This window comes from Lontra canadensis, unplaced genomic scaffold (genome assembly GCF_010015895.1).
Source record: "Lontra canadensis isolate GAN:19392208 unplaced genomic scaffold, GSC_riverotter_1.0 scaffold142, whole genome shotgun sequence".
Classification (NCBI taxonomy): domain Eukaryota; kingdom Metazoa; phylum Chordata; class Mammalia; order Carnivora; family Mustelidae; genus Lontra; species Lontra canadensis.
The window spans coordinates 74,414-101,919 of NW_022631136.1; the positions used below are offsets into that span (position 1 = coordinate 74,414).

The following is a 27,506-nucleotide window of genomic DNA, read 5'->3' on the forward strand; positions in this document are numbered from 1 at the left end:
GGCCCCGGATCGGGCTCTCTGCTCAGCAGGGAGCCTGCTTCCCCCTCTCTCTCTGCCTGCCTCTCTGCCTATTTGTGATCTCTGTCTGTCAAATAAATAAATAAAATCTTAAAAAAAAAACAATACACACATACATCCACACATATATACATACATACAGGGCAAGACAATAGATAGTGCAGCTATTGAGAAGCTAGAAATAACAACTACACCCTTATAAAATATCATTATCTACATCAAAACAAATAATACAAAGTCAAAAGAAGAGAAAGTAGAGCCAACATGGCTGTGTTTCCTGAACCTTGGCCCTGCACTTGGGGGGTGGCCTGTGATATGAATAATTAACACTTGCTCTCATGGCTTGTGCTCTGGCCAGTTCAAGCATGTAATCAAGGACTGACTTGGGTGGAATGTTCACCATTTTACAACAGCCAAATGCCCTTGAGACCTACAGCCTTGGCTATGGAGCTGTTCAAAACATGAAGTCTGGATTAAAGTGTTTGACTTAAAATTTGATCAAATAAAAAAATATAAAACCCAAAGTGACAGAAGGCAAAGGGATTCTCTATTTCTGAAAGAAAGGCAGGGCAGAGTCATTGCAGGTTGAGAGGAATGACCTGGCAGAGCAATGTCATGGAAGGGAAGGGAAAATGGGGAGGGAAGGAATCTCACTGCTCTTGGCTTGCAAGGAGCTCTCCCAAGCCTCAGAGCGTGCAAGTCCCCCAGCTTCTGAAGCTTCCAGAAGCTCCAAGGTCCAGGGGATAAAAGCTTTCAACTTCTGCTTTGTTCTAAATTGGGAGTCATGACTGAAATGTGGGTTTCTGAATCTAGGATGTGAAAATCCTGTGCCCTTGCTTCAAGGGAAAGCCAATATGGCCCCTAAGCAGGGTCCTCTGCAGGGCTGAGCTCTCATTTGGCTGAAGCACTGCCTTAGTTCTTTCTGAAGTCATTGCTTCTGGTTGAATTTTGCATGTCACATGCCCTAAATTTGGACACAGCAAAACGTTCTGTATTCAGGAAGGGGTGGAGACACTACAGTGGAGAGGTTGCCTCACATGTGGAAGATGAAACTAATATAATACCCTGTATTAGTTATATTTGAATGAAAAAAGAGAAAAAGAAAAAAAAAGTCCTTTCAGAAACTGGATAAAGATTTTTTTTTTTTTTAAAGACTTTAATGTACTCTTTCTGAAGAGTCTTGCCTGAAAATGTAAGCAATATAAAAGACACCATTTGTGTCCTGGGAGGACTCCAAAGGAATCCTGTAAATAGGTCTAAGCTGGCTGAAGGAAGCAAGAGTTGGAAACAAGTTTCGAGCGCACCAAACCTGCCTTCTGAGGAAGGATACAGAGTTACAAATGGCCAAATTCTGGCAATGCAAGAAAACTACCTTGTAGACAAGTTTTACCTTTATTTCTAGAGCTCCAGATGAAAATATTTCAGTTATATCTACTAATACTCCACTCATTAGGGCTTTATTTATTTATTTATTTATTTATTTGAGTGAGAGAGAGCATGCCAGCCCAAGGCGGGCTGGGGGCTGGAGGCTTGGGGGGAGGGGCAGAGGAAGAAGGAGAGAAAACCCTAAGCAGACTCCACCCAGAGTGTGGTGCCTGAGTTAGGACTGGATTGCTTGACCAGGAGACCAAGACCTGAGTGGAAACCAAGAGTCAGCAGCCCAACAAATGCACCACCCATGCACCCATAGTTTAGTAATTCATTTAGTCTTTTTTTTTTTTTTAATAAGAGGATTTTTTTCTTTCTTTGTTTTTTAAGATTATTTATGTATTTACTTGACAGACAGAGATCACAAGTAGGCAGAGAGAGAGAGAGAGGAAGGGAAGCAGGCTCCCCACTGAGCAGAGACCCTGATGTAGGGCTCAATCCCAGAACTCTGGGATCATGACCTGAGCCAAAGGTAGAGGCTTTAACCCACTGAGCCACCCAGGTGCCCCAGTAATTCATCAGTCTTATGTAACACCTAGTGCTCATTACATCTCATGCCCTTCTTAATGTCCATCACCCAGTTACCCTATTCCCCCACCAACCTCCCTTTCAGCACCCTCAATTTGTTTCCTATAGTTAAGAATCTCTTTTTTTTTAAGATTTTATTTATTTGACAGAGAGAGAGAGAGAGAGAGAGAGAGATAATAAGTAGGCAGAGGCAGGCAGAGAGAGAGGGGCAAGCAGGCTCCCTGCTGAGCAGAGAGCCCAATGTGGGGTCCAATCCCAGGACTCTGAGATCATGACCTGAGCCAAAAGCAGAGGCTTAACCCACCGAGCCACCCAGGTGCCTTGAGAGTCTCTTATGGTTTGTCTCCCTCTGTGATTTCGTATTATTTTATTTTTTCCTCCCTTCCCCTATGATCCTGTTGTGTTTCTTAAATTCCACATATGAGTGAAACCATATTATAATTGTCTTTCTCTGACTGACTTATTTTGCTCAGCATGATACCCTCCAGTTCCATCCACACTGATGTAAATGGTAAGATTTCATCCTTTATGATGGCTGAGTAATATTCCACTGTGTGTGGTGTGTGTGTGTGTGTGTGTGTGTGTGTGTGTACCATCTTCTTTATCCATTCAGCTGTCGATGGGCATCTGGGCTTTTTCCATAGTTTGGGTATTGTGGACATTGCTGCTATAAATATTGGGGTGCAGGTGCCCCTTTGGATCATATTTGTATCCTTTGGGTAGATACCCAGTAATGGAATTTGCTGGGTTGTAGGGTAGCTCTATTTTTAAATTCTTGAAAAACTGGTCAATGCAAATGCCTGATCCAATATATGGGCAGGAGGGAGTAAGGTGCGTGGTATTGGGTGTGTGTGTGTGTACATGCGTGTGTACACAAGAAATCACAAGAAAGTAGCATGGTAGCAGAGATCCAATTTGCCAAAGTTCCCAGTACTATTTCTTTGTGAGGTGCCACTGTTCTATTGTATATAACATTGTTGTAGTGATATCCTTGGTTAGAACTGAGTTATAGTAAGCGAAGTGGTTCCAGAAGAACATAAGCCTACATATGGGTTCTCAGAATTTTTTCTGGATTGTTTGGAATTGGGTCTTAGACCTGATTAGATTTGAAGGTATTAAGGGTCCTGATGTCAGGGAACATTGACAGTTTGTTGCAGGAATTCTCCACCTTTAGTGCCCACAGTTCTTGGTCAACACCACTTTCAAGAATGAAGAGGTAGACTGGATGAGGAATGGTAGGTAGCAAAGCGAAGTTTACTGAGCAATAGTATAAAGCTCCTGGAGATGGAAGGAGCCCGAGATGGTTGCCTTTGGAGTTCCTAAGTTTAGGTGATTTTTTTTTTTTTAAAGATTTTATTTATTTGAGAGAGAGAGATCACAAGTAGGCAGAGAGGCAGGCAGAGAGAGAGAGGGAGGGGAGGAAGCAGGCTCCCTGCGGAGCAGAGAGTCCGATGCGGGGCTCCATCCCAGGACCCTGGGATCATGACCTGACCTGAAGGCAGAGGCTCTAACCCACTGAGCCACCCAGGCGCCCCAGTTTAGGGGTTTTTATGAGCGCTTCTGCCGAACTATATTGAGCAATCAGGGTGTGCTGAGTTGTGCCAATCAGGGCTTTGGTCATGTATCTGTCTACTGATCAGATTAATGTCTCTGTGCTGATGGTATTTTTTGCTGACATCTGGGGGCTTATGTCTTAACTGCCCCTTGCCTGTGATACTGACAAATGCTTTGTGGTTAATTGTCTTATTTTAGGACGTTTTGCAGAAGTCATTTCTGCAAAGGTTGCAAAGCAGAATGCTAGCGTAGTCCTGTCTAGCTGCAAAACAGGATGTTAGTGCTACCTTATTTTTGCTGTCGTGACTCCATATTTTCTTTATCGGGACCTTGACCCTGACTACCCAACTGTCCAACTAACTTCTAACAAGTTCATGGCATGCGGTAGCAAGACATTTACTCAAGAGGCTCTCACTGTTCACTTGGCTTGGTTGACTGAAAACTTGCACCAAAAAATGGCCTATTGTAAATGAAATTCAAGTGCCAGAACTTCTTTGGTATATTACAGAGGAAAGTGTCTAAAGGCTTAAGGAGATCAGGATGCTAGAGTGGATTTATCATGTAAGACAAACTCATTCTCCCCTATCTACATCCTCTGGAAAGATAAAGAAGAACACTACTTTGAAGAAGGCTGTGGGATATACATTCAAGGCGGCTTTGTCTGCATCCTCAAAGTACTCTGTGGTGGCTGTTTTGGAAAGGACAGTGGGAACTGCTGCCAGTGAACTGTGATCCCTGAAATCAATGGGGATATTAGGGAGATGGAGTTGAGAGGGTCATGTGTGAATAATTAATCATCAAAGACAAGGTGATCACAGTTAATATGATGGATAGCAGACCTGAAGCATTAATCAGAATGGCTCAGCACTTTTTGTCATTTGACTCATCAGTGTCCCTAGATCTGAAATAGATGGGTAGCTTAGAGTTTTACTTGATCTATAAAAGCAGAAACATTTTTTTAAGTTGAGTGAACGTAAGTCAGACTTGAATCACAGTAGCCACAGATGCTCAACAAATTCACAACTGGTAGAGCCTTTTGAATGAAGGGAAAATAGTTCCCCTCAAGGAAAGATGCTATTTATGCTCTCAGACCTTTAGCGGAATAGCATGTTTGTGCCAGGGTCATCTGAGTAGAATGTTCTATTAGTAAAAGATAACTTTATAACAGAATATTTGACAATTCTACCATGATAAATATAACCTTATCTTAGCTTTTTTGGTTATGTTTAATTTCCAAAAAATATTATATAAGGATTATCCTTATGGTTATTACCAGTCAAATCAGAATGAGGCAAGTTTAGAATTTGAACATCTATTTGACTGTCATAAGATTTACCTTTAGTAGGAGGCCAGAATAGAGTAGCTAATTACATATTTAAGCAACATTTAAGAATTTTATAGGAGCATACAATGAAATTGTTTATAGCAACATTTGATATTTTTAACTTTAGCCATTCCAGATAGGTGTGGAGTGATATTGTGGTCTTAATTTGCCTTTGCTAATGGCTAGTGATGTTGAATGGCTTTTCATGTGCTTATTTGAAGTCTTTATTTCATTTCAGGTGAAATATCCGTTCATATCTTTGCCCATTTTCTAATTGGGTTGTCTGTTATTTTATTATTAAGTTTTGAAATTCTTTTTGTATTCTAGAGACGAGTTCTTTGTGGATTTATGGTTTGCAAATATTTTTTCCTTGTCTTTTCATTCGCTTAACAAAATCTTTTGTAGAGCAACAGTTTTTAATTTTGATATGGTCCAATCTATCCATCTTTCCTTTTATGGATTGTGCTTTTGGTGCCAAGATTAATAACCCTTTGCCTACTCCTAAACCCTGACCATTTTTTTCCTACTTTTCTATAAAAGTTTTATAATTTTATATTGTACATTTAAGTAGTGATCCATCTTGAATTACTTTTGTTTAAGGTGTGAGGTTTAAGGCAAGGTGCATTTTTTTTTTGCCTGTAGATGTCCAATTGCTCCAGCATCATTTGTTAGAAAAGGCTATCCTTCCTTCATTGAATTGCTCTTGCACGTTATAAAAAATCAGTTGGACATACTTGTGTGGGTCTGTTTGTGGGTGCTCTGTCCTTTTCCATTGTTACATCTATGTGTCTATTCCTTCACTAATACCACACTGTATTGCTTACTAGAACTATATAATAACCCTGTATAATAACCTACCTAATCAGGTAGAATGATTCCTTCCACTTTCTTCTTTTTCAAGATTATTTTAGCTATTTAAGAGTCTGTTATTTACACGTAAGTTTTATAATATGTGTGTCTATGTCTGTAAAATATTTTGCTGGGATTTTGATAGGAATTATACTAAACCTATAGATCAATATGGGGAGAGTTGACATTGTTACTGTCTTGAGATGTCCAGTCATAAACACAGTATCTCTCCCCATTTTTTAGGTTTTTATTTTATTTTTAAAATTAAATTTAATTTTTTAAAAATATTTTATTTGACAGACAGAGATCACAAGTAGGCAGAGAGAGAGAAGGGGAAGCAGCATCTTATAATTTTCAGCATACAAGTTCTTTATTTGCTTTGTTAGATTTGTACCTAAGTATTTTATTTTCTTCGGGGCAATTGTAAATTGTATTGTTTTTAAATTTTAAATAGGGTACCTGAGTGGCTCAATTGGTTAATCGCCTGCCTTTGGCTCAGGTCATGATCCTGGGAGTCCTGCATTGGGCTCCCAGCTCCATGGGGAGTCTGCTTCTTCCTCTGACCTCCCCTCTCATGCTCTCTCTTGCTCTCTCTCTCTCTCTCAAATAAAAAATCTTCCAAAAAAAAAATCAATTAAATAATTTCCACGTATTCATTGTTAGTGTACAGAAACGCAGTTGATTTTTGTGTGTTGATCTCATATCCTGCAATCTTGCTGAACTCATTTATTAGTTCTAGGTTTGTTTTTTCCTTGGAATTTTCTTTTTTTCCTTGGAATTTTCTTTATAGACAGTTATTTCATCTGCAAATAGGGCCAGTTTTATTTCTTTCTTATTCATCTATATGCCTTTTATTTCTTTGTTCTTGCCTTAGTGCAGTGGTCAGAACTTGTGGTATGATATTGAATAAAAATCCTGAGAGCAGACATCAATTTCTTATCCCTAATCTTTGGGGGGAGTGATGAGATAACAAAAGGCAAGGGGAGGATAAAAGGGCAAACTGATACTCCACAGAACACCTCCCCCTCTCAAGGTGGGAGTGTGATATATGTGTCATTTTTCAGGCACTCAGGACTGCCCAAGAACAAAGGAAGGAAAACGCAAATGGTCAACTGATAAAGATCACAGTCATACGGGACATAAAATTCTATCAGTTTGTAACTGTCTTAATGATTTACAAGAAAAGCACAATCTTGAGAATAGTTGGACCTCCAGAAACCTATAGACTCCATTTCCTGGAGCCCTAAGTCACCTTCTCCCTCCATAGAATAAAAAACCCTACATTATCAGTTACTTGTCACACTTAAAGTGCAGCTTTTCTGCCCATGGGTCCTATCCCTGTGCATTAACAAAACCACTTTTTTGCAACAAAAACATCTCAAGAATTCTTACTTGACATTTTACTCTCGGAACCCAAACACGAAGTTATATCAGAAAGCATTCAGTATTTCACCACTAAGTATAATGTTAGCTGTAGGTTTTTTTGTAAATGCTCTTTATTAAATTGAGAAAGTGCCTCCTAGTCCTGTTTGTCTGAGAATTGTATTCATGAATGGGTATTGGATTTTGTTGAATACTTTTTCTGCATCGGTTGGGGTATAGTATGTTGTGTCTTCTTTAGCCTGTTAATACAGTGAATTATGTAGAGGCCACTTTAGACAACAGACTTGAGCAATGGAAACCTGATCACTGCAAAAGGGCCCTCAGCCACCCCTGGCTGAATAGAGACAGGCCTCTCAAGGCTGCCCACCTCAGAACATCCATAGGCTTTAACTAACCAGTGGCCTACTTACAACTAGGCACAGTAACCAAAAAGGAGAAAATTCCATGCATCGCCATACTTCCTCATCTTCCCTCTTTAAAAATAGCAGTCTCGGGACGCCTGGGTGGCTCAGTTGGTTAGGCGGCTGCCTTCCGCTCAGGTCATGATCCCAGCGTCCTGGGATCCAGTCCCGCATCGGGCTCCTTGCTGGGCGGGGAGCCTGCTTCTCCATCTGCCTCTGCCTACCACTCTGTCTGCCTGTGCTCATGCTCTCTCTAACAAGTAAATAAATAAAATCTTAAAAAAAAAAATAGCAGTCTTGTGGCAGACAGCCTCTCCTTTTCGTTCTTGCCCACTGCTCCCTGGTGATAGATTCAATAAATTTCTATCTCCTTTGTTCTGCCTTGGGTGAATCCTTTCACTGCCCATGCCACCGGCTTCCACCTGATTGTCGCCCCACATTTGGGGCTCCCATCTGATCAAAAGGGAGACACCACAAATTATATCAATTAATTTTTTATTGTTGAACCAACCTTGGAATAAACACTTGGAATAAATCCCACTTTGTCATGATGTATAATTCTTTTTATACATTTCTGGATTCAATCTGCTAATATTTTGCTGCTGATTCAATTTGCTACTATTTTTGCATTTAAGTTCATGAGGGCTATTGGTTTATAGTTTTCTTTGGTATCATCTTTGCTTGGTTTAGGTATCAGGGTAATATTAGCCTCATAAAATGAGTAGGAAGGTGTTCCTTTTTCTTGTATATTCCAGATTAGATTGCGTATAATAAATGTTACTTCTTTAAATGTTTCATAGACTTTTAAGTGAAACCATCTGGGCCTGGAGATTTGTTTATTGGGAGTTATTTAAGTACAAATTAAATTCTTCAATCTTTACAGGATTTTCAGAATGTCTATTTCATCTTGATTGGGTTTTGGCACTTACTGAGAAATTAGCCCACTGCTTTTAAGTTTTGGAAGGTGTTTTTTGTTATTCATAACAAGTCTCTTCCAACCACACCTGAGTTTATGTTAATGTGGGGGACACTTGGAAAGTAGAGGGCTGGTTGCCAGGGGAACTAATTGTGATTAGAAAGTTGGAGTTTCTGTCCTAACCTCCTACCCTTGCAGAGGGGAAAGGGACTGGAGATGGAATCAATCACGAACATTCAATGATTTACTCAATCTGGCCTATGTAATGAAGCCTCCATCAAAAATCCCTGATGTACAGGGTCTGGTGAGCTTCCAGGGTGGTGAAAACATGGAGGTGCTTGGAGAGCGGCGAGCCCAGAGAGGACATGGATGCTCTTTACCCTTTTCCACATACTTTGCCCTATGCAGCTCTTCCATCTGATTGTTCCTGAGGTTTATATATATTTTTGTAACAAACCAGTAACCTAATAAGCAAATCGTTTTCCTGAGTTCTGTCAGACACTCTAGCAAGCTAATTGAACTCAAGGAAGGGGTTCTGGGAACCTCTGGCTTATAGCTGGTGGGAAGCATGGGTAGTAGCCTGGGCTGATGACTGGCATCTGAAATGGGAAGAAGGCAGTCTGGTGGGACTGAGCACTTGACCTGTGGGATTTGACACTATCTCCAGGTAGACAGTGTCAGAACTGAGTTAAATTGTAGGACACCTAACTGGTGTTGCAGAATTACTTGATATGCGGAAAATTCATATAGCTGGTGTCAGTGAAGTAGTGTTGTAATATTGAGACCAGAGGAGACAAACTAGGGATGTTTTTCTTTTACAGCAAGTTCACTGAGAAAAGTTACTCTCCTAGTTCTCACTGCTTCACTCAGGGTGCTCTTTGAGGCATCTGATGATGCTATAGGCATTCCTCAGTGTCCCCTGATTTTTTTGAACCTGAAGAACATCTTTATTTTCTCCGGCATTTGCTACCCCATGCTCTGCCATTATCTTGACTTTCTTTGGATAATTTCATTCTCCAAACGTGCTGACTTTCTTCCATTTTTTCTCTTAGCTTTGGACTCTTAGGGCATTGGCTCAGTTCAGGTTCTTAGAGGAAACACACACAGTAGGAGCCACAGTCAGGTCCCAGCTGCAGTTCCTAGGGCGTGTTTAATACACATTCCAGGGCCCCACAGGCTCAGAGAAAACATAGTGGGAAAGCCCTCAAAGAGCAAAAACAATAACCTTATTTTACTGATGAGGAAAACAGATCCAGAGACTAAGAGATTTTTCCCAAGCTCCCTCACTACTAGATGGCAGTAGAGTTACCACACAAACCTTGGCCTCAAGCTTCTCTGTCCAAAGTACATAACACATCCCAAGGAACCCATATCCAAATTTCAGGGGAAATTTGGGTCAAATTGGGTCAAAATTTGGGTCAAACACAAGCATTTCCACTGTTAAAACAAAGAGCCTTTCCTGGGACAATTCTTTTGTCACAATTCTGTAGTCCTATTATTTATACTCAGTTTTCAATGGTGGTTGACACAGTGGGATCAAGGAACACATAAATTAATATGTGTTTAATTAATAATTGATAAATTAATAATCAACAAATAATTAATTATTTATAAAAATATTTTATGGATTTTTATAAATTTTATATTTTATATAAATATAAAATATAAAATATATTTTATATAAATATAAAATATAAAATATATTTTATATAAATATAAAATTTTATAATTTTTATATAAATATTTATAAAAATTTTCATAAAATATTAATTAATTAATTAATAAAAATTATAATTGATAAATTAAGTAAAATTTATCACAGCCATAATTAAAATGTATTGATGTGCTTAAAAGACATCGGCCTTCTGTGCCAGAAGATCTTCCTCCTGAGAGCGGGCACTCGGTCTGCCTTGTTCACCCCACCTCCCCAGTGCCTCCACAAGAAACTGGCACATAAAACATTCAGTAAATATTTGTGGAACAACTAACTTTTACTGATGTCCAGTTCTAATCATGTTTCCAAACAAATCCTGTCCTGGGTCTATGCTGAAGAAGTAAAAGCATGGCCCTAGGAAAAGCAGTCCAGGATTTGGTATTTTCATTTATTTACTATTATTTTTAAGGTAAGCTCTACCCCCAACATGAAGCTTGAACTCACAACCCTGAGATCAAGAGTCACATGCTCTACTGACTTAGCCAGCCAGCCAGGCACCCCGTAAAGCAGTCTAAAATTTCAGTACCAGTTTCATCACATATCACATATGCTTTAATGGATGATTTCACTATCCTCTTTCGGCCTGTTTTACTCACATCTAAAATAGAGAAGGAAGCACTAACCAGGAGAGTTTCTGGATGTTAAAATTAACATTAGCAGAGAAAGCTCCCAATCCCAGCATCGTAGTCATCAGTGTGCTTGTTAAAAACATCTGGGGAATATATGAAAAATGCACAGCTAACATTATACTCAATGGTGAAAAACTGAGAACTTTTCCTCTAAGATCAGGAATAAGATAAGGGTGCCCATTCTTACCACTTTTATTCAACCCAGCACCAAAAGTCCTAGCCATAGGAATCAGACAAGAAAAAGACATAAAAGGCATCCAATTTGGTCAGGAAGAAGTAAAATTTTCACTATTGGCAGATGACATGATACTCTTTATAGAAAACCCTGAAGACTCCACCAAAAAACTTTTGGAACTCAGTAAGGTTGGAGGATATAAAGTTAATAATCAGAAATCTGTTGCATTTCTATACACTAATAATGAAGTAGCAGAAAGAGAAATTAAGAAAACAATTCTATTTACAATTGCACCAAAAAGAATACAATACTAAGGAATAAACTTAACCAAAAGGTGAAATACCTATACTCTAAAAACTATAAGATGTTCATGAAAGAAATCAAAGATGACACAAACAAATGGAAAAATATTCCGTGCTTTTGGATTGGGAGAATAAATATTGTTAAAATGTCCATACCACCCAAAGCAAAATACAGATTTAATGCAACCCCTATCAAAATACCAACCACATTTTTCAGAGAACTAGAATAAATAGTTCTAAAATTTGTATGGAACCACAAAACACCTTGAATAGCCAAAGCAATTGTGAAAAAGAACAAAACTGGAAGTATTGCAATCCCAGATTTCAAGACATACTACGAAGTTGTCATAACCCAAACAGTGTGGTAGTGGAACAAAAATGATACTTAGATAACAGAATAGAAAGTTCAGAAACAGACGCGTGCCTTTTTTTTTTTTTTTTTTTTTTTTTAAAGTAGACTGCATGCCCAGTGTGGAGCCCACTGCAGGGCTTGAATTCATGACACAGAGATCATGACCTAAGCTGAGAAGAGTCAGATGCTTAACCAACTGAGCCATGCAGGCACTCCTAAACTCATGCTTTTATGGTCAAGTAATCTATAAAAAAGGAGGCAAGAATATACAGGGGGAAAAATCAGTCACTTCAATAAATGGTGTTGAGAAAATTGGAAGCTACATGCAAAAGAATGAAACTGGACTGCTTTCTTATGCCCTACACAAAAACAAATTCAAAGTGGTTTAAAGACCAAAATGTGAGACCTGAAACCTAAAATTCCTCAAAGAAAACATAGGCAGTGACCTCTCTGACGTCAGTTGTAGAAACATTTTTTCTAGATGTCTCCTTTGGCAAAGGAAACAAAAGCAAAATTAAACTATTGGGATTATATCAAAATAAAAAGCTTTTGCACAGTGAAGAAAATCAACAAAACAAAAAGAGAGTTCACTGAATGGGAGAAGATTTTACAAATGATGTATCCAATAAGAGGCTTAATATCCACATATGTAAAGAACTTACACAACTCAACACCAAAAAAACCAAGTAATCCAATTAAAAAATGGACAGAAGACATGAATAGTCATTTTTCCAAAGAAGACATACAGATGGCCAACAGACTCATGAAAAGATACTCAACATCACATCATCAGGGAAATGCAAATCAAAACCAAAATGAGATATACACTTGTCAGAATGGTTAAAATAAAAAGCACAAGAAGTAAGTGTTGGCAAGTAAGGATGGTGTGGAGAAAAAGGATCCCTTGTGTACTGTTGGTGGGAATGCAAGCTGGTGCAGCCACTGTGGAAAACAGTAAGGAGGTTCCTCAAAAAATTAAAAATTGAACTACCGATATGATCCAGTAATTCTACTTCTGGGTATTTACCCAAAGAAAACAAAAGCATGAACTTGAAAAGATATATGCAGACCTATGTTTACTGCAGCATTACTTACAATTGCCAAATTATGGAAGCAAGTGTCCACCCATAAAGAAATGGATAAAGAAGAAGTGGTATTTATGTACAATGGAATGTTACTCAGCCATAAAAAGAATAAAATCTTGCCATTTGCAACAACATGGAAAGAACTACAGGATACAATGCTAAGTGAAATAAGTCAGAGAAAGACAAATACCATATAGTTTCACTCATATGTGGCATTTATGAAACAAAGCAAATGAACAGAGAAAAAGAAATAAACAAAAAACCAGACTCTTAAATATAGAGAACAAACTGGTGGTTGCCAGAGGGGAGGTGGGTGGAGGGACTGGTGAAGTAGGTAGAGGTTAAGAGTAGACTACCATCATGAGCACTGAGAAATGTATAGAATTGTTTAATCATTATATTGTACACCTGAAACTAATATAACACTGTATTAAGTATCCTTGAATTTTAAAAAATAGCTGGGGATATAGCCCAAGAAACCACATTTCAGACAAATTCCCTAGGAGTCTTTCTTGCAAAGGAAAAGCCCCACCATTATGCAAACAACTTGAGATGAAAACCCTCAAAGCCCTAACTACAACAAGAGTGACTCAGCTGAAGCACGGGAGTCCTTTGTTCAGGGTGGTCTTTCAATGGTACCTGCTCCCCTTTTCTGGAAACAGTGTCCCAGCTGATTTGGGAAACAAAAGCACTGCTTCCCCAGTGCATGTCTTTGGCTCCTTCTGTTCCCAGCTGCCCCTTTTTTCTCTGCTCTAACTGCTGGGTGATCTCCGCTCTCTATGGAGCATTTCCATCATGAGGTATCCTGTTATTGTCTTCTCCTCTTGGTGAAAGAGAGGATGGAGATTAGTCTGGATCTCCATAGTTCTAGGATTTCTGCTAAGCCACCTCAGTGAGCTGAAAGAAATCACAACTGATATAAGTCAGGTCAAACAATAGGATCCCAGAGGAGGACGAGATCATAAGGGCAGACCCTCCTGGGGGGTAGAGCAGTGGCATGATCAATGTCAGATCTTTTAACATGGGGAAAACATAGCAACTATATTATGAAGAGGATGCTGCCATGGAGAGAGAGGAGGGTGAGGACCATCGCGAGGAGTGTGAGAAGAGACAAAAAAGTAGATTAAATGAAGACGGAAACAATTGAGATAGAGTTCCGTGAGACTCCTTTTCTGGGAGAGTGCTGGATCTGGGAGAGGGAGACTCAGCATGCCAGAGCTTAAAGACTGGGGGCTTGCATCCCCCAAATTGCCAGCAACTGTCTGGAGTTACAAGCACAGACTTAGAATGTAAGGAGAGCTTCTTACCCAGAGAGCCTCTGCCTTTTGGTTGTCTAGCTAAACCCAACACCCAGTGCAACCTGCTCTAAAAGTCTACTCTCTGGGCATTGTCTATTTTAGCAGCCATTTGCAGTCTTTTTATACATTTCTGCCCAAATTGCCAACCAACCACCTCTAAAAACCCAAAATACTGTTGCTTGTTCAATCCTCTCTATGTAAGTACAATATCAAGGCATACATATTCCCACCTTCCCACCCTTACTGAGGACTGTCAAAAAGTCAATCCTCATTCCCTTGTAATTAAAATAGATTGTATGGCTCCTTCTCAAATAAAAAATCAAAGAGTTTTAGATATTTCTTTTTGAGTTCTCTCCAGTTTCCGGATGTTCACATTCTTCAAAAAATGAAACTAACTTAAACATAAATGCAATATTCTACTGAGATATGACTCATTAATTCAGTAGAAGGTTTCCCCCCCTGACTTTTGATATTCTTCTTAATATACTCCAATATCATTTTCTTGTTTCATTTAAATTGAGGTCAATTTTGACCTCCTCATGTCTCACCTCTCACTACCACCCCTCCCTGTGGGATGCTTTTTTGTTTTTGTTTTTAAAAATATTTTATTAAAAATATTTTATTTATTTATTTGACAGACAGAGATCACAAGTAGGCAGAGAGGCAGGCAGAGAGAGAGAGAGAGAGAGAGAGAGGGAAGCAGGCTCCCTCTGCTGAGCAGAGAGCCTGATGCAGTGACTCCCTCCAGGACCCTGAGATCATGACCTGAGCTGAAGACAGAGGCTTAACCCACCGAGCCACACAGGCGCCCCGATGCTTTTGTTTCTGCCTTTTTTTTTGGTATGAATTTTATTCTTATACTTGTTGGTTTTACATTTCACTCTGGGTGCATAAGGTCAATTTCCAATAAATCTCCTTGAATATGAAAGTGGACACATGTTTTTGATGTTGATTTGCCCAGCTGATTTTTTTTATTATACTTTTATTCAGGTTACCAGTATGCTGAACATGAGCGCACTTGGGAGGTATCTTGATTGATTTGCTGAAGGTTGTCATAGAGCCATTGTATATGGCTCATGAATGGGACCTACCTAGAGGGCATGGTACAGTCTGGCCTTAGGTACTCGGTGGGTAATCCATGAGCTGCTTGTGCAAGGGTGTTGAGGGGTGTTATGGCTGAGATCACCAAGGGAGGCTCAAGTGTGGCAAGGGAGGGACTTAGGTGACCCACCTCATTCTCACTGAGGTTGAAGCGCGAGACTGCGGAGGATGCCGTAAACCTGAGGCAAAGGAGGAAACTAGCTCTAGGTCAGGCTTTCAGTGGGTATTGTGGGGCAGAAAACAGAGATAAGAATTCAGATTCTTCAGGTCAAGGAGTAGACCGACTGCAAAAGGTGACTGATGCAATCCAAACCAACCCTGGTGATGGAAGAATCATCCTGGGTGGTTGGAATCCAGGGGATCTGCCTCCCCTCCATGGTCTCTGCTGGCACTATGTGGTGAAGTTGAGCTGTCCTGCCAGTTGGGCCATGGGTTTCGAGACATGGGCCTACGTGTGGCCTTCATCACCCGCTACCTGGGCCCTCCTCACCTACATGCTTGCACATATCACAGGCCTGAAGCCAGCTAACTTCATAGATACTTTGGGAGATGCATATATTTACCTGAATCATGTTGGGCTGCTGAAAACCCTCAAAATGCTTCTAAAAGTTGAGACAATCGATGACTTCAAGGCTGAAGGCTTTCAGATTGAGGGGTACGATTCTCACCCTACTATTAAAATGGAAATGGCTGCTTAATAAAGTGCTTTTAAGGAGGTGTTTGAAGGATCGGCAATCTTTAGGGGTTGGATGAAATGCCCAGGTGAAAGTTCATTTGCCCTCAAGGAAGAAGGAACTAGGTCAAAAATCTATTGGTGACCACAGTTATTATTAACTTTTAAGGATATTGCCACTGGCAAACATAACCTTGCTGGTGGTCTTAGTAACAAAAGGCCTCAAGTTTGGTTAACTCACCAAGGATGTGTGAAAATGCCAAGGTTGGGAATAAAGTCAGGAGAGTGAAAATTTAGATATTCTTGAAAATGTGTACATGCATTTCAATCCCACATTTTAAAAAAAGATTTTATTTACTTATTTGACAGAAAGAGAGACAGCAAGAGAGGGAACACAAGTAGGGCGAGTGGGAGAGGGAGAAGCAGGTTTCTTACCGAGCAGGGAGCCCAATGCACGGCTCGATTCCAGGACCCCAGGACCATGACAGATGCCCAACGACTGAGCAGAAGGCAGATGCCCAACGACTGAGCCACCCACATTTTTATAAAGAAGGTCAGTGAATTTCAAGAATTACATATAAGCTATTACCCCAAATTTGAGTAAGCTGAAAACACCAGCAGTCATAATAATGTACAGTCGTGGTCATAAACATTTAAAGTTATATTTGCTTTAGGGACCCCTGGGTGGCTCAGTTAGGTGGGCGTCTGCTTCCAGCTCAGTTCATGATCCCAGGGTCTTGGGATCGAATCCTGCATCAGGCTGCTTACCCAGCGGGGAGTCTGTTTCTCCCTCTGCCTGCTGCTCCTCCTGCTTGTGTTCTCTCTCTGACAAATAAGTAAATAAAATCTTATAAAAAAAAGCTTATATTTGCTTTATATATTGCTGTAATAAAGAAGTGTTTTGCAAAAGAAAAAAAAAGAAGAAATAGCTAATAGATGAAACTCATTTTTCCTTTAACCTTTTCTATGAATTTTTAGGCCGTTACTGGTTTTAGCCTTTCCTCACAAATTTGACTCTTTGTATTCAATACCTATAGACAATAATTTTTAAATAAGAATTTATTAATTTGATCCATTCATTTAAAGGTTGATGTCGATGCCTCCAAGTTCACAGCCAAGAATGCTGTTGAATAGGGCTGGAAAAGTTCTGGAGAACATTCTTCTAGACCATCCAGACATCATGTCACAAGACATCCTAGGCAGAGCTGGAAGAGTGACTCTGAGAGTAAGGATGAGGGGTTGCCAGGGGGACACCTGGAGCAGACTGTGTCGTGCCTAGGGAGGGAGGGAGAGACAGAGCGGCGTGATGTCTGCAGGGACGGAGGGAACTCTTCACTGACTACTCCTTCACTGACTACTCGAAAAAAGCTGACATTCCTTTCCCTCCTTACTCACATTCAGCTGGAAGTGGGAAAGGGAGGGAGAGAGCACTAAGCAGGGATCCAGTTCGCAGCTAGTGACTCCCTGGTTATCTGCAAAGATGGAGCAAGGGACTTATATACTAAATGTGAACTTCCCAGAGCTATTCACTCCTGCATTCCTAGGGATGTGTAGATAGGACCTTATAAGAAGCAGCCATCGTATTCAAATTGAGAATAACTATTACAATTTTGGCTCATATGGGTCTAAGCAATTTTTGTACCTTCCACCCTCTTCTCTTTGTCTCTATAACTGGGTACTGCTGTGGAAAGGGGGAACATGGAAGTGACCAGGTTTGGGCTTTGCCCTCTGTAAGCTGAAAACTCCAGTTTGCTTTCCCAAAGTCCCTTTTCTTGTGGTAGAGCTGAGGCACAGACTTCGGGTTCTACCCATGAAAGCCAGATGTGGATACTATCAGAGGGAGTTAAAAAACTCAGACAATCATAGTCCTGGGAAGCAGATGCTCTCAAAGATATACTTTCCTGCAACCACCAAAGTTAGAGCCTTAGAGCCTTAGCCACAGAGAACCCCTGGGGGCTTCATGCAGTGGCACGAGAGCGTGATGTGGCTGAGTCACACGCGAGCAGGCTGCACACTCATGCGCAATGGCTGCAGCTCTGGGACAGTCTCTCCCATGAATTAGCTGCTACTGTGATGCTGTAGGAGCTCTGGCCGCCATTCTCCTGAGCTTGACAAGGGAGAAGGGATGTGGAAGTACCGGTCTCCGAGTGACAGCCTCCTGTGGCAAGTATGGGAATATGGGCCCTTCACGTAATGGGTGGTGGCAGGTGGTATCTGGGGCATGGGGCCGTGGTAAGAAAGTGGGATGTGGTCCTCCCTCTGTTGATGGGGACATCGTGGAAGTCTTGGTTCTATCATGTGCCAGTCAGGCCATAAGCCAGGTGCAAGACCAGGTAGTGTTGGGAGTTACATGAATGGGCATCATGTCAGACAGCCCTGAGCATGAGACCCAGCTCTGCCTGGGGCAAAACACTCAGTGTCTTCATGTATAAAGTGGGGACAACTGTGCCTTCCCTGCTTCCCTCTCTGGGCAGATTGTCAGGAAGACTAGGGTACTGCACACACACCGACATGCCTTTTCACTGGGAGCCTATGTGCCCTATGTGCCCTTTGAGACTCTAGATGTGGACAGAACCAGTTTTTCCCCTTTCCTACTTTTTCCTTGGTCAGCACTGCTGAGCACATGTTCCAGCCTCTCCTGCAGGCGGTCATTGAAGCAGATGGACTCCTCCAGGCGCTGGCGCAGGTTCTGGATCTCCACAAGATTCTTTTCCAGTAGGTCAGCTCCTGTTGCATCCCACCAAGACATGGGAGAGGTAAGAGGTGGGGAAAGCCAGTCACTCGTGGGCAGCTATGGAGACTGCCCAGAACTTCTCTTCCAGATCCCTGCCCATCCCTGTAATTCTGTCAACTTCTTTCTCTCACTTGGGCACTCAAGAAGCAACAGTCAAATTTGTTTAAAGAGCTCGTGGGCTTTCAAACACAAGATGGCCCTCTGTAAGGAAACCCCACAGGGCCTCCTCCCAGATAGAGGCCGAGTACATCTGAGAGAGATGGACACTGGGCTGGAAAACAAGGGTGAGAATCTGCTACAGGCCTCCAGGTGGGACTGTCCGAACAATAGAAAGTTGGTCTATTTCCTGGTAGTAATCCAGAAGGCCTCTCTCTCTACCTCATACCTATCTTACCTGATGATCCGTGACTGAAAGTCTTTAACATCCACCCACCAATAGAAAGGCAAAGGTAAATGCATATTAAATTAAATCAGGCAGCGAATAATGAGAGACACTGAGTGTTTTCCTTTAACCACTTTCAGTGAAGAGTGACAAGGAGGGGACTGGTAAGGTGTTAGGACCTGAAGGAGGAAAAGGAGAGAAGGGGACTCCTCTGAGGAAGGCAGAGGATGCACTAAGGGAAGGGGAAAGAGGCCAAAAATGGGCTTCATCTACCAGGACATCTTGCTTAGGGCCAGGTTTTTCTCTGAGGGTTTCAAATGTCTTATGGTTGCACTGTTTGGGTCCCCAAAACTGACATGCTTCAAGCCATTCCTCTTTATGGCTGTACCTTTAGTCACTGGTGGCCAGGACACCTGGCTCTAAACTCAATAGCAAAGTTTGAGAGGCAAGACTGACTTAGGGTTGCATACAAAGGATGTGTGAGTGTACTTGGAGAAATAGTCTCCCATCCTGCAGTAAATAGCTCTTGACCTAAGGAAGAAGACCTTTCCCATGGAATCCAGAGCTAGGAATTCTAAGAACAGTTTCAGTGTAGGCCTAGAAAGATTATAGCCCAGAGAAAAGGGAGCCCACGAATGTGAAACAGCTCATCCTCTCTGTGGAGTGCCTCAGAATGCCCCTGACTTCCTGTATTCTCCTGCTTAGCATGAATTCCTGTGTAGGGGGAATGGGAGAGGCACTTAGAAAGGACCAGCACTGGGCTGGCATCTTATTCTCTGGCTGAGCCACCAGATACCACCCCCTTCATCTCACCCAGTTCTGTGAGCCAGGATCTAACAGAAGAATAAAAAAATCCTTGGGCCGGGAAAGAATGTGCTCATTCCCAACAATGGGCTCTACTTCACGATCGTTCCTTTGTGTTTACCAGAGGGCTTGGAGTTGGGCCGGTACAAAGAGGAGAAGGAGGATAGGTGCCCAGACGCATTCATTTTCTGAGGCTGCATCTCGTCCTGTGGGCCACTGCTCCCCCGGTGCCCTGGGTCTGGCATCCTGCTCAGTTGTGTGGCGCCGCTTGGAGGGTAGGAGGGCTGGGCAGATCTGGCATCTGGATGGTTGCTGAGCAACGAAGCTGAATCAGCAGGAGTGGCCCGGCTGACATCTGTCCAGAAAGGAACATGAGGGAGAAACCAGTGGGAAGTCAGAAATAAAGTATCTTAAAGATAATTATACTGGGTTGAATAGTGTCCTCCAAAAAGTCATGTCCACCTAGAACCTCAGAACGTGACCTTATTTGAAAATGGGTCTTTGCAGATATAATGAGTTAGAATGAGACAATACTGGCTTAGGGTGGACCTTCGTCCAACATGACTGGTGTCCTTAAAAGAATAGGAGAGGAGACACAGATAAAGAGACACACAGGGTGAGAGGACCCCATGATGAGGGAGTCAGGAGGCAGACACTGAAGTGATCCATCTACAAGCCAAGGGAGGCTCCCAGCGACCACCAGAAACCAGGAAGAGCATGGGCCAGCTGACACCTTGATTTCAGACTTCTAGCCTCCAGAACTTGGACAGAACAAATGTCTGTTTGTTTTAAAACACACAGTTTGGGGTGCCTGGCTGGCTCAGTGGGTTAAAGCCTCTGCTTTCGGTTCAAGTCATGATCCCAGGGTACTGGGATTGAGCCCTGCGTCGGGCTTTCTGCTCAGCGGGGAGCCTGCTTCCTCCTCTCTCTCTCTACCTGCCTCTGCCTACTTATGATCTCTCTTTGTCAAATAAATAAATAAAATCTTTAAAAAAAACCACAGTCCACGATACTTTGTTACAGCAGCCTTAAAAAAATTAATACAGTAATCCCTGGACTGAAGACTAGAGCAGATACCAGAATTCAAGCACAGGCAGTGATTTCTCTGACTCCGCCATAGTAACATTATTCAAGATACGTCTCCTTTAGCAAGGGAAACAAAAGCAAAATTAAACTATTGGGACTAAAACAAAATAAAAAGCTTTTGTGCAGGAAAGGAAAGCTTTGGCAAAACAAAACGACGACTACCGAATGAGAATATCTTGCAAATGATATATCCAATAAGGGGTTAATATCCACATATATAAAGAACTTACATAACTCAACACCAAAACCCCCCAAATAATCCAATTAAAAAATGGACGTGGAACACAAATAGACGTTTTTTTCAAAGAAGACATACAGATGGCCAACAGACATATGAAAAGATGCTCAAAATCACTCATCATCGGGGAAATGCAAATCAAACCCCCAATGAGATACCACCTCTCACCTGTATGAATAGCTAAAATAAAAAAAACATAAGTGTCAGCGAATGGGAATGTAGAGGAAAAGGAACCCTCATGCACTGTTGGTGGGAATGCAGGCTGGTGCAGCCACTGTGGAAAACAGTATGGAGGTTCCTCAAAAAATTAAAAATAGAACTACCAATATGATCCAGTAATTCTACTTCTGGGTATTTACCCAAAAAAACCCAAAAACATGAATTTGAAAAGATATATGCATCCCTATGTTTACTGCAGCATTATTTACAGTTGCCAAATTATGGAAGCAAGTGTCCACCCATAGAGGAATGGATAAAGAAGATGTGTATATACACAATGGAATAATACTCAGCCATAAAAAGAATAAAATCTTGCCATTTGTGACAACGTGGAAGGAGCTACAGGATATAATGTTAAGTGAAATAAGTTGGTCAGAGAAAGACAAATACTGTATGATTTCACTCATATGTGGAATTTAAGAAACAAAAGAACCAAGGAAAAAAAGAGATAAACAAAAAACAGACTCTTAAATATAGAGAACAAACTGGTGGTTGCCAGAGGGGAGGTGATGGGACGATGGGGGAAATAAGTGAAGGGGATTAAGAGTGAACCTATCATGATGAGTGCTGAGAAATGTATAGAATTGGTTTTTGTTTTTGTTTTTTGAGAGAGAGAGAGAGAGAAAGCGAGGATGGGGAAAAGAGAATCTTAAGAGAATCTTTAGCAAGCTCCGTGCCAAGCATGGAAACCGATGTGGGGCTCAATCTCATGACCCTGAGATCATGACCTGAGCTGAAACCAAGAGTCAGATGCTTAACTGACTGAGCCACCCAGTTCCCAGGAGCACCAGAGAATTGCTGAGTCACACTGTTGTACACCTGAAACTAATATAACTGTATCTGACTATACTTGAATTTTAAAAAAAGGAAAAACAAAGAAGTAGTGATTAGATGTAGTATTTGAGGGTTCCAGTGCATGCACATGAGAAGAACAAGGGCCTCTCTCCTGGCTCCCTCCAGGATTCCCAGTGCTGGAATGATCCCAGGGAGGAACTGCAGAAATGTCTCCTCCAGTAGTAGAACTCACTGCCCTTCTTAGAAATCATGAGATTAAGGAGATGAAGCATTTTGCTGGTCTGTGAACAGGTAATATACTCACCCTTCATGAGACCGTTCTATACTGGGGATTGTTGAAGGAGGAAGAGAAAGGGAAAATGGCTTCCATTAATAGCCAACGTGCAGAGAACTTAAACAGGTTGATGCTCCTGGCGCCTCCCTCTCCTCCTGTCTCCTACTCTGGATGCCTACTGAGACTGAGGGAGTCTCTGAGGATGGCAGGTGGTGATTTGGATCCCACCCAGAATGGCTCACGAGACTGTAACAATAATTCTTAAATATAGCTTAGATTGCCTGACTCCTGTCCAAAGAATGACTGGTTTTCTTCTGCATGGGGGATTGCAGAAGCAAAACTATATGGCACCAATGATGCTATGAGAACCTGGCTATGCCCTCTGCTGTCTCCCTTTGTGAAAAAAAACCCCTCCTGGGTAGCAGGGCCATAATTCAGCTAAAAATATGAGTCAGCTCCCTTTCAAGGATTATTACCAAGGGCCACAGAGTAGGCAATTTCTCCTCTGAGAAGATAGGAGTGAAGTCCTTAGTTCCCTTCAACCAAGTCAAGTTCCTCTAAGGAACTGTGCACTTAAGTCAACATCTGGTAGATCTTCTCCTTCCATTATGGCTGGCATTACCTAATAACCGATTAATTAACATCACTGTGAAAGAAAGAAGAAGGTAAACTACATAAGCCTTTAGCACAATGCCTGACAATGTAGGCACTCAACAAAAAGGTGATTCCCAGCTCCTTCCAAACCTCCTCTACCCCCTCTCCAGAAAACCCGCTTACTCTCAACCAAGGCCACAGGAGGTCCAATCCATCAGTAATAGTGGTCAGGCTTCTCATGTCCCGGTCTCCCCTGGCCACACAACACAGAAAATATGCCCTACACTGTACACAGAAGGCAACGGGGAACAGCCTCTGGCCAGGATAATTCTGCCTCACAAGGGAAGCTCCCACATCAATCACACTTTTTGTTAAATACTCTAGAAGTTTTGGCTCAAAAAAGCAAAGGAGGAGCCCCTCTGAGAGGATAATGACTTCAGATGGAAAAAAGAAGGGCTTCCGTCTCCCTCAGAAAAGCTAGTGGTGGTGGAGAAGAAGGCCAATGCCACCCCAGAGGCCACATCTCCAGTGTGACCATTCCTACCAGTCATGGCAGGAACTGCAGGTGAGGGGAAAGTGTGTCTGCCCCTCTGCCTCTGTCTCTCAGGGTAGCAATGAGGAGGAAGCAGGTGCCTTTGGGCAACTGAGTTCAGGGATGTAGGTAAAACCCCATGGGCCCATTGGAGGAGGTCATGTACATAGCAAGGGCAGCCCATATATTTATAAATTCTTGGATGAAAGTGCAATGTGTATAGGATCTTTTCTCACGTGCAGAGTGTCACAAAGAGTGGAGTGGGGCAAACACTAGCTCCAGAAACCCAGCAAAAGAGGTGTGGGAAGAGTGACTGCCTCCCTGCTCCGTCCCTGGCTGCTCAGGCCACAGTGCAGGGGACCGTCTGAGCTTTCGGGTTGTGCAGGCTCAAGGTGAATGGCACCCCCAGCTGGGAGCTCTTCCGTAAGTTCCCTGACTTCGTTGAGCCTCAGTGTCCTCGGCTGTGTTGTAAAATTGGGATACCACCACCTACCTGAGAGATTGGTTGGTTGTGCTGATTAAATGAGGCAAGAGATGTAAAGTAGTCAATAATGTGAGCATTAAATATGTGCTCAATAAATGTAAACTCCTCTCTTTCCTTGGTTCTTTTTTTTTTTTTTTAAGATCTTATTTATTTATTTGACAGACAGAGATCACAAGTAGGCAGAGAGGCAAGCAGAGAGAGGAGGAAGCAGGCTCCCCGCTGAGCAGAGAGCCAGATGTGGGGCTCAATCCCAGGACCCTGGGATCATGACCTGAGCCAAAGGCAGAGGCTTTAACCCACTGAGCCACCCAGGCACTCCTCTTTCCTTGGTTTCTATCTTCCTGGGAGAAACACTATGTTGCTCTTGTCCTCAGGGTAAAATGAGAAGCAGGAATAGTACCAGGTGAAACCTACTATGGTTTATTCATTGCCTAAAACAGTCAATTCAGGGGAAAAAAATCAGATCTAGCCAGAGGCAAAGGATGGTTTCTCGGTGTTGTCCTCACTGGGATTTGCTTGCTATAGTTCCCTAAAAATAGAAATGCTTTTCCTGGGAGGGAAATTAAAGAAAAACTGACCAGGAAAAAATAAAGGTTTGATTTTAAATGTACTCTCCTCCTCCTACCCCCCACCACAGCTACCCAAAGCCCCTGCTTGGGGGATTCTGGGGAGGGCCAGGCTGGTGACGGATACAGCCTGAACCCAAGACACGTCCCAGTTAATGAAGGTTCAGAGGACATTGTGGCTGAATTATTAGAATGATGGATGGGCTCTGCAAATCCACAAATGATAAAGAATATTTAGTGGCAAACAGAAAATAGGAACCGTGACTGTTTACCCCAAGGATTTCAAGATCAGAGGCCCAATGTGAGTGAAGTTCATGCCCATGATGTGAAAGGTGACATGACTGGGTTACAATGATAAGGGAGTGTTTGCCCCTTCCTCTTCCCAACTCATGATTCCTCCCCTCAAGTCCAACACCATGTATGTGCCAGAGAGGGTCTGGTGGCTGAGGACGTGTGGGACTAGGAATGGAAAAGAACCACCTGACACCCCTGTGGCCTACGCTTGGAACTGAGTCCTGGGCCTGTGCTCTCCAGGGACATCAGGGTGGATCTGCAGGGCCTGGCTGCAAAGATACCTGCTTTTGGTGTAGACAAAGGAGCAAGCACCTAGCAACTGGACACGGTCTGGGTGCTCACCGGTCACATCCACTGAAGGGCATGCTTCTGGCTCTTCGTGAAGCAGGGAGGTGCTGCTGGAGGATGGATGGGCAGCAGACTGGCCACGGTTGCTGGAGTGTATCTGGGGCAGAGTCTGGGGCTGGGCCTCCTGCATGGTCCTTAGGACTTCTGTCACTTTACCCTTCATATGCTTCTCCCTTAAGATACTGGTAGGGTAAGAAAGAGGAAAAATAAAGGTCACCTGAATGACATGGCTGTAACGATCTGGTGGCTCAAAGGACAAGCTCCAGAAGTCAAGGAGACTGTTCCTTAGAAGGAGAAGCCAAACAGTTCATTTCTGTCTGGAAGTGGAGAGTGGGGAGCAGGGGAGAACAACAGTGGCCCAGAGCCTTGGCCACAAACATCCCGAGGAAGAGAGAAGACTCATTCAGCCCTTTCAATAATGCTCCTGGCTCCTTTACAAGACAACCAGAGCTCTTTGAGGGTTTGACACACTCCGTGAACAATGATGCTTTCAGTAATATTTGCCGTGGCCCATTTAAAACTGCTTCCAAGGCAATGTGGCCTCCCAGGTGTCTTGTAGTTTCTCGACCTTCCCGAAGTACTGTCATACAGTGAAAAGCTTTTTCTTCTTTTGTGAGGAAAATCTGTAGCTATTTAACATCTGCCAGCACCTCTGGGGTCACCATGGAAAAAACCAGATAAAATTTCACTCTGGTCTTTAAAGATCTAGGGGAAATCAGAGGGGGTCCCTGAGGACTCAGGAGACTCACAAGACTGGGTAGTTAAGTTAGAGCAGGTCAGTATCGCTAAATTGATGAACTAATAGAGAATGGGACCAAAATAATAATAAATTAAAAAAATAGGAAACATGACAACTTCATCACTAGGGACACGTAATGATTTGATATTATAATCAGCCATTTGCTTTTTGTGGGGTGTAAGAGCTCCGGCTTTGAGTTTCTGGCCCTTGCTTCTAAATCCTTCACCAGATTATATGATCTACAGCCCCTGAAAATTGGGAGTTACCTGAGGGTTCGCAGCATCTGTCTTGCTTGATTCTTCTCACTTGTACAGTCATCTGAAAACCAGATTCAAAAAGGACTAGTTATAATTTAAGCAGGTCTCATTCCTCAGATTACAGAAAGACACTGACTTTTCTCTGGGATCAGATGTGACTACTTGATTTTCCAGTCCAGGATACTCTGAATTTTCTCAGGAGACATTGGGTTGAGACTTTGGAGAACTTACCTGACAGGCTTTCCTAACTTTCCAGAACTTACTCACCACAGAGATCATCATTTCTTTTTGCTTTGTCCTAGGTCAGAGTCAAAAGCTAAAAATGTCATTTTTCCTACAGGCCATGAGACACTTGTCCAGAGACCTCTGGACCACTCTAACCAGAGTCTCCAAGTCCTGCCAGAAGGCTGGGTTTTGGCCTCACATCTGTATACCCTGTCACAGCTTTCATGCAGAATCTACTCCTGTCTCTGTAGGGGTGACAGACATCCCTGTCCTGCCTCTGATCTGGTATCAGAAACCCACACAGTGACCTCAAGCCTGCTCTTACTATGTGCCCTCAGGTGCTCTAGGGAATATTCCATGAAAAAGGCACCTGAAACTAAATTTCCCACTACCAGGTTGTAGTACATACAGTATCTAAGCCATGCCCAAATCAGCATGATTCTTTTATCATTTTTTGAAATGCACTGATTAATATTGCTGATTTGATCCTTAGAACAATCATGCTGGTATTACTTGACCTAATTTTTTTAGGTGAGAAAACAGAAATCAAGAGAAGTATGAATGTGTCCAGAGCTAGCAATGAACACATACAGACTAGAGCCATGGTCTTCAGATCCTAATTCAGGGCTCTGTTCACAGCAACCAGCTGTCCCCATTCTACCTATCTTGCTGCCAGTTAATTTCAGATAAATGCTATCACCCCCCAGAGATGTTTTTTGCCCTAGCGACCACATTCCACGGGAGATAAAGGAGCTTGTGATCATCCTGGCATCCCCATTCCTGTGTGATTCTCTTCATTGTTCCTCTCCAGCCAGTCCTGACTCCACCATGGTTCCAAGATGGTCATTACAAAGCAGGACATCAGATTGAAAAGTCACTTATAGATGAGTTTGAGCTTGTCTGAGGCTGGGGTCCTTGGGAGGGACTGAAGATCCTCCTGAGCCCTGGGACCAGCTTACCTGTGCTGAATTTGCTGGCAAGGCTCTCTGCCAGCAGGCTCGCCTTGGTCAGCTGCTCACGGAAGTGCTGTTCCATGTAGCGGTCAACTTTATTGCTGCTAAGGAGCTCCTCAAAGGTTTTCACCGTATTCCTGACATGCTGGATGAGAAGAGAAGAGAAAGCTCTCCCCATCCTCATCTTTTGCCTTAGGTGGGTCAACTCTCGAGCCTGATCCTGGATCAAGGAACGGTATTTCCTAAAGTGGG

At 42.4% G+C, this 27,506-nt stretch overlaps 1 protein-coding gene across 8 annotated transcripts in view; it reads right to left on the reverse strand.

Moving 5' to 3' along the window:
- Positions 1-16,765: 16,765 nt before the first annotated feature.
- The window catches only part of LOC116858798 (myomegalin), a 46,585-nt gene continuing 35,844 nt past the window's right edge, over positions 16,766-27,506 (reverse strand). For 7 of the 8 annotated variants that reach the window (XM_032843700.1, XM_032843697.1, XM_032843703.1 and 4 more), the window contains exons 3-9: positions 27,261-27,496; positions 26,086-26,137; positions 25,075-25,262; positions 19,772-20,005; positions 18,326-18,457; positions 17,126-17,202; positions 16,766-17,005 (exon numbers count right to left, since the gene is read on the reverse strand). In XM_032843700.1, coding sequence (XP_032699591.1) covers positions 16,811-17,005; positions 17,126-17,202; positions 18,326-18,457; positions 19,772-20,005; positions 25,075-25,262; positions 26,086-26,137; positions 27,261-27,496 — 1,114 coding nt within the window. In that variant the 3' untranslated portion in view covers positions 16,766-16,810. The remainder of the gene's footprint in view (positions 17,006-17,125; positions 17,203-18,325; positions 18,458-19,771; positions 20,006-25,074; positions 25,263-26,085; positions 26,138-27,260; positions 27,497-27,506) is intronic. The other variant, XM_032843704.1, reaches the window with a different exon arrangement.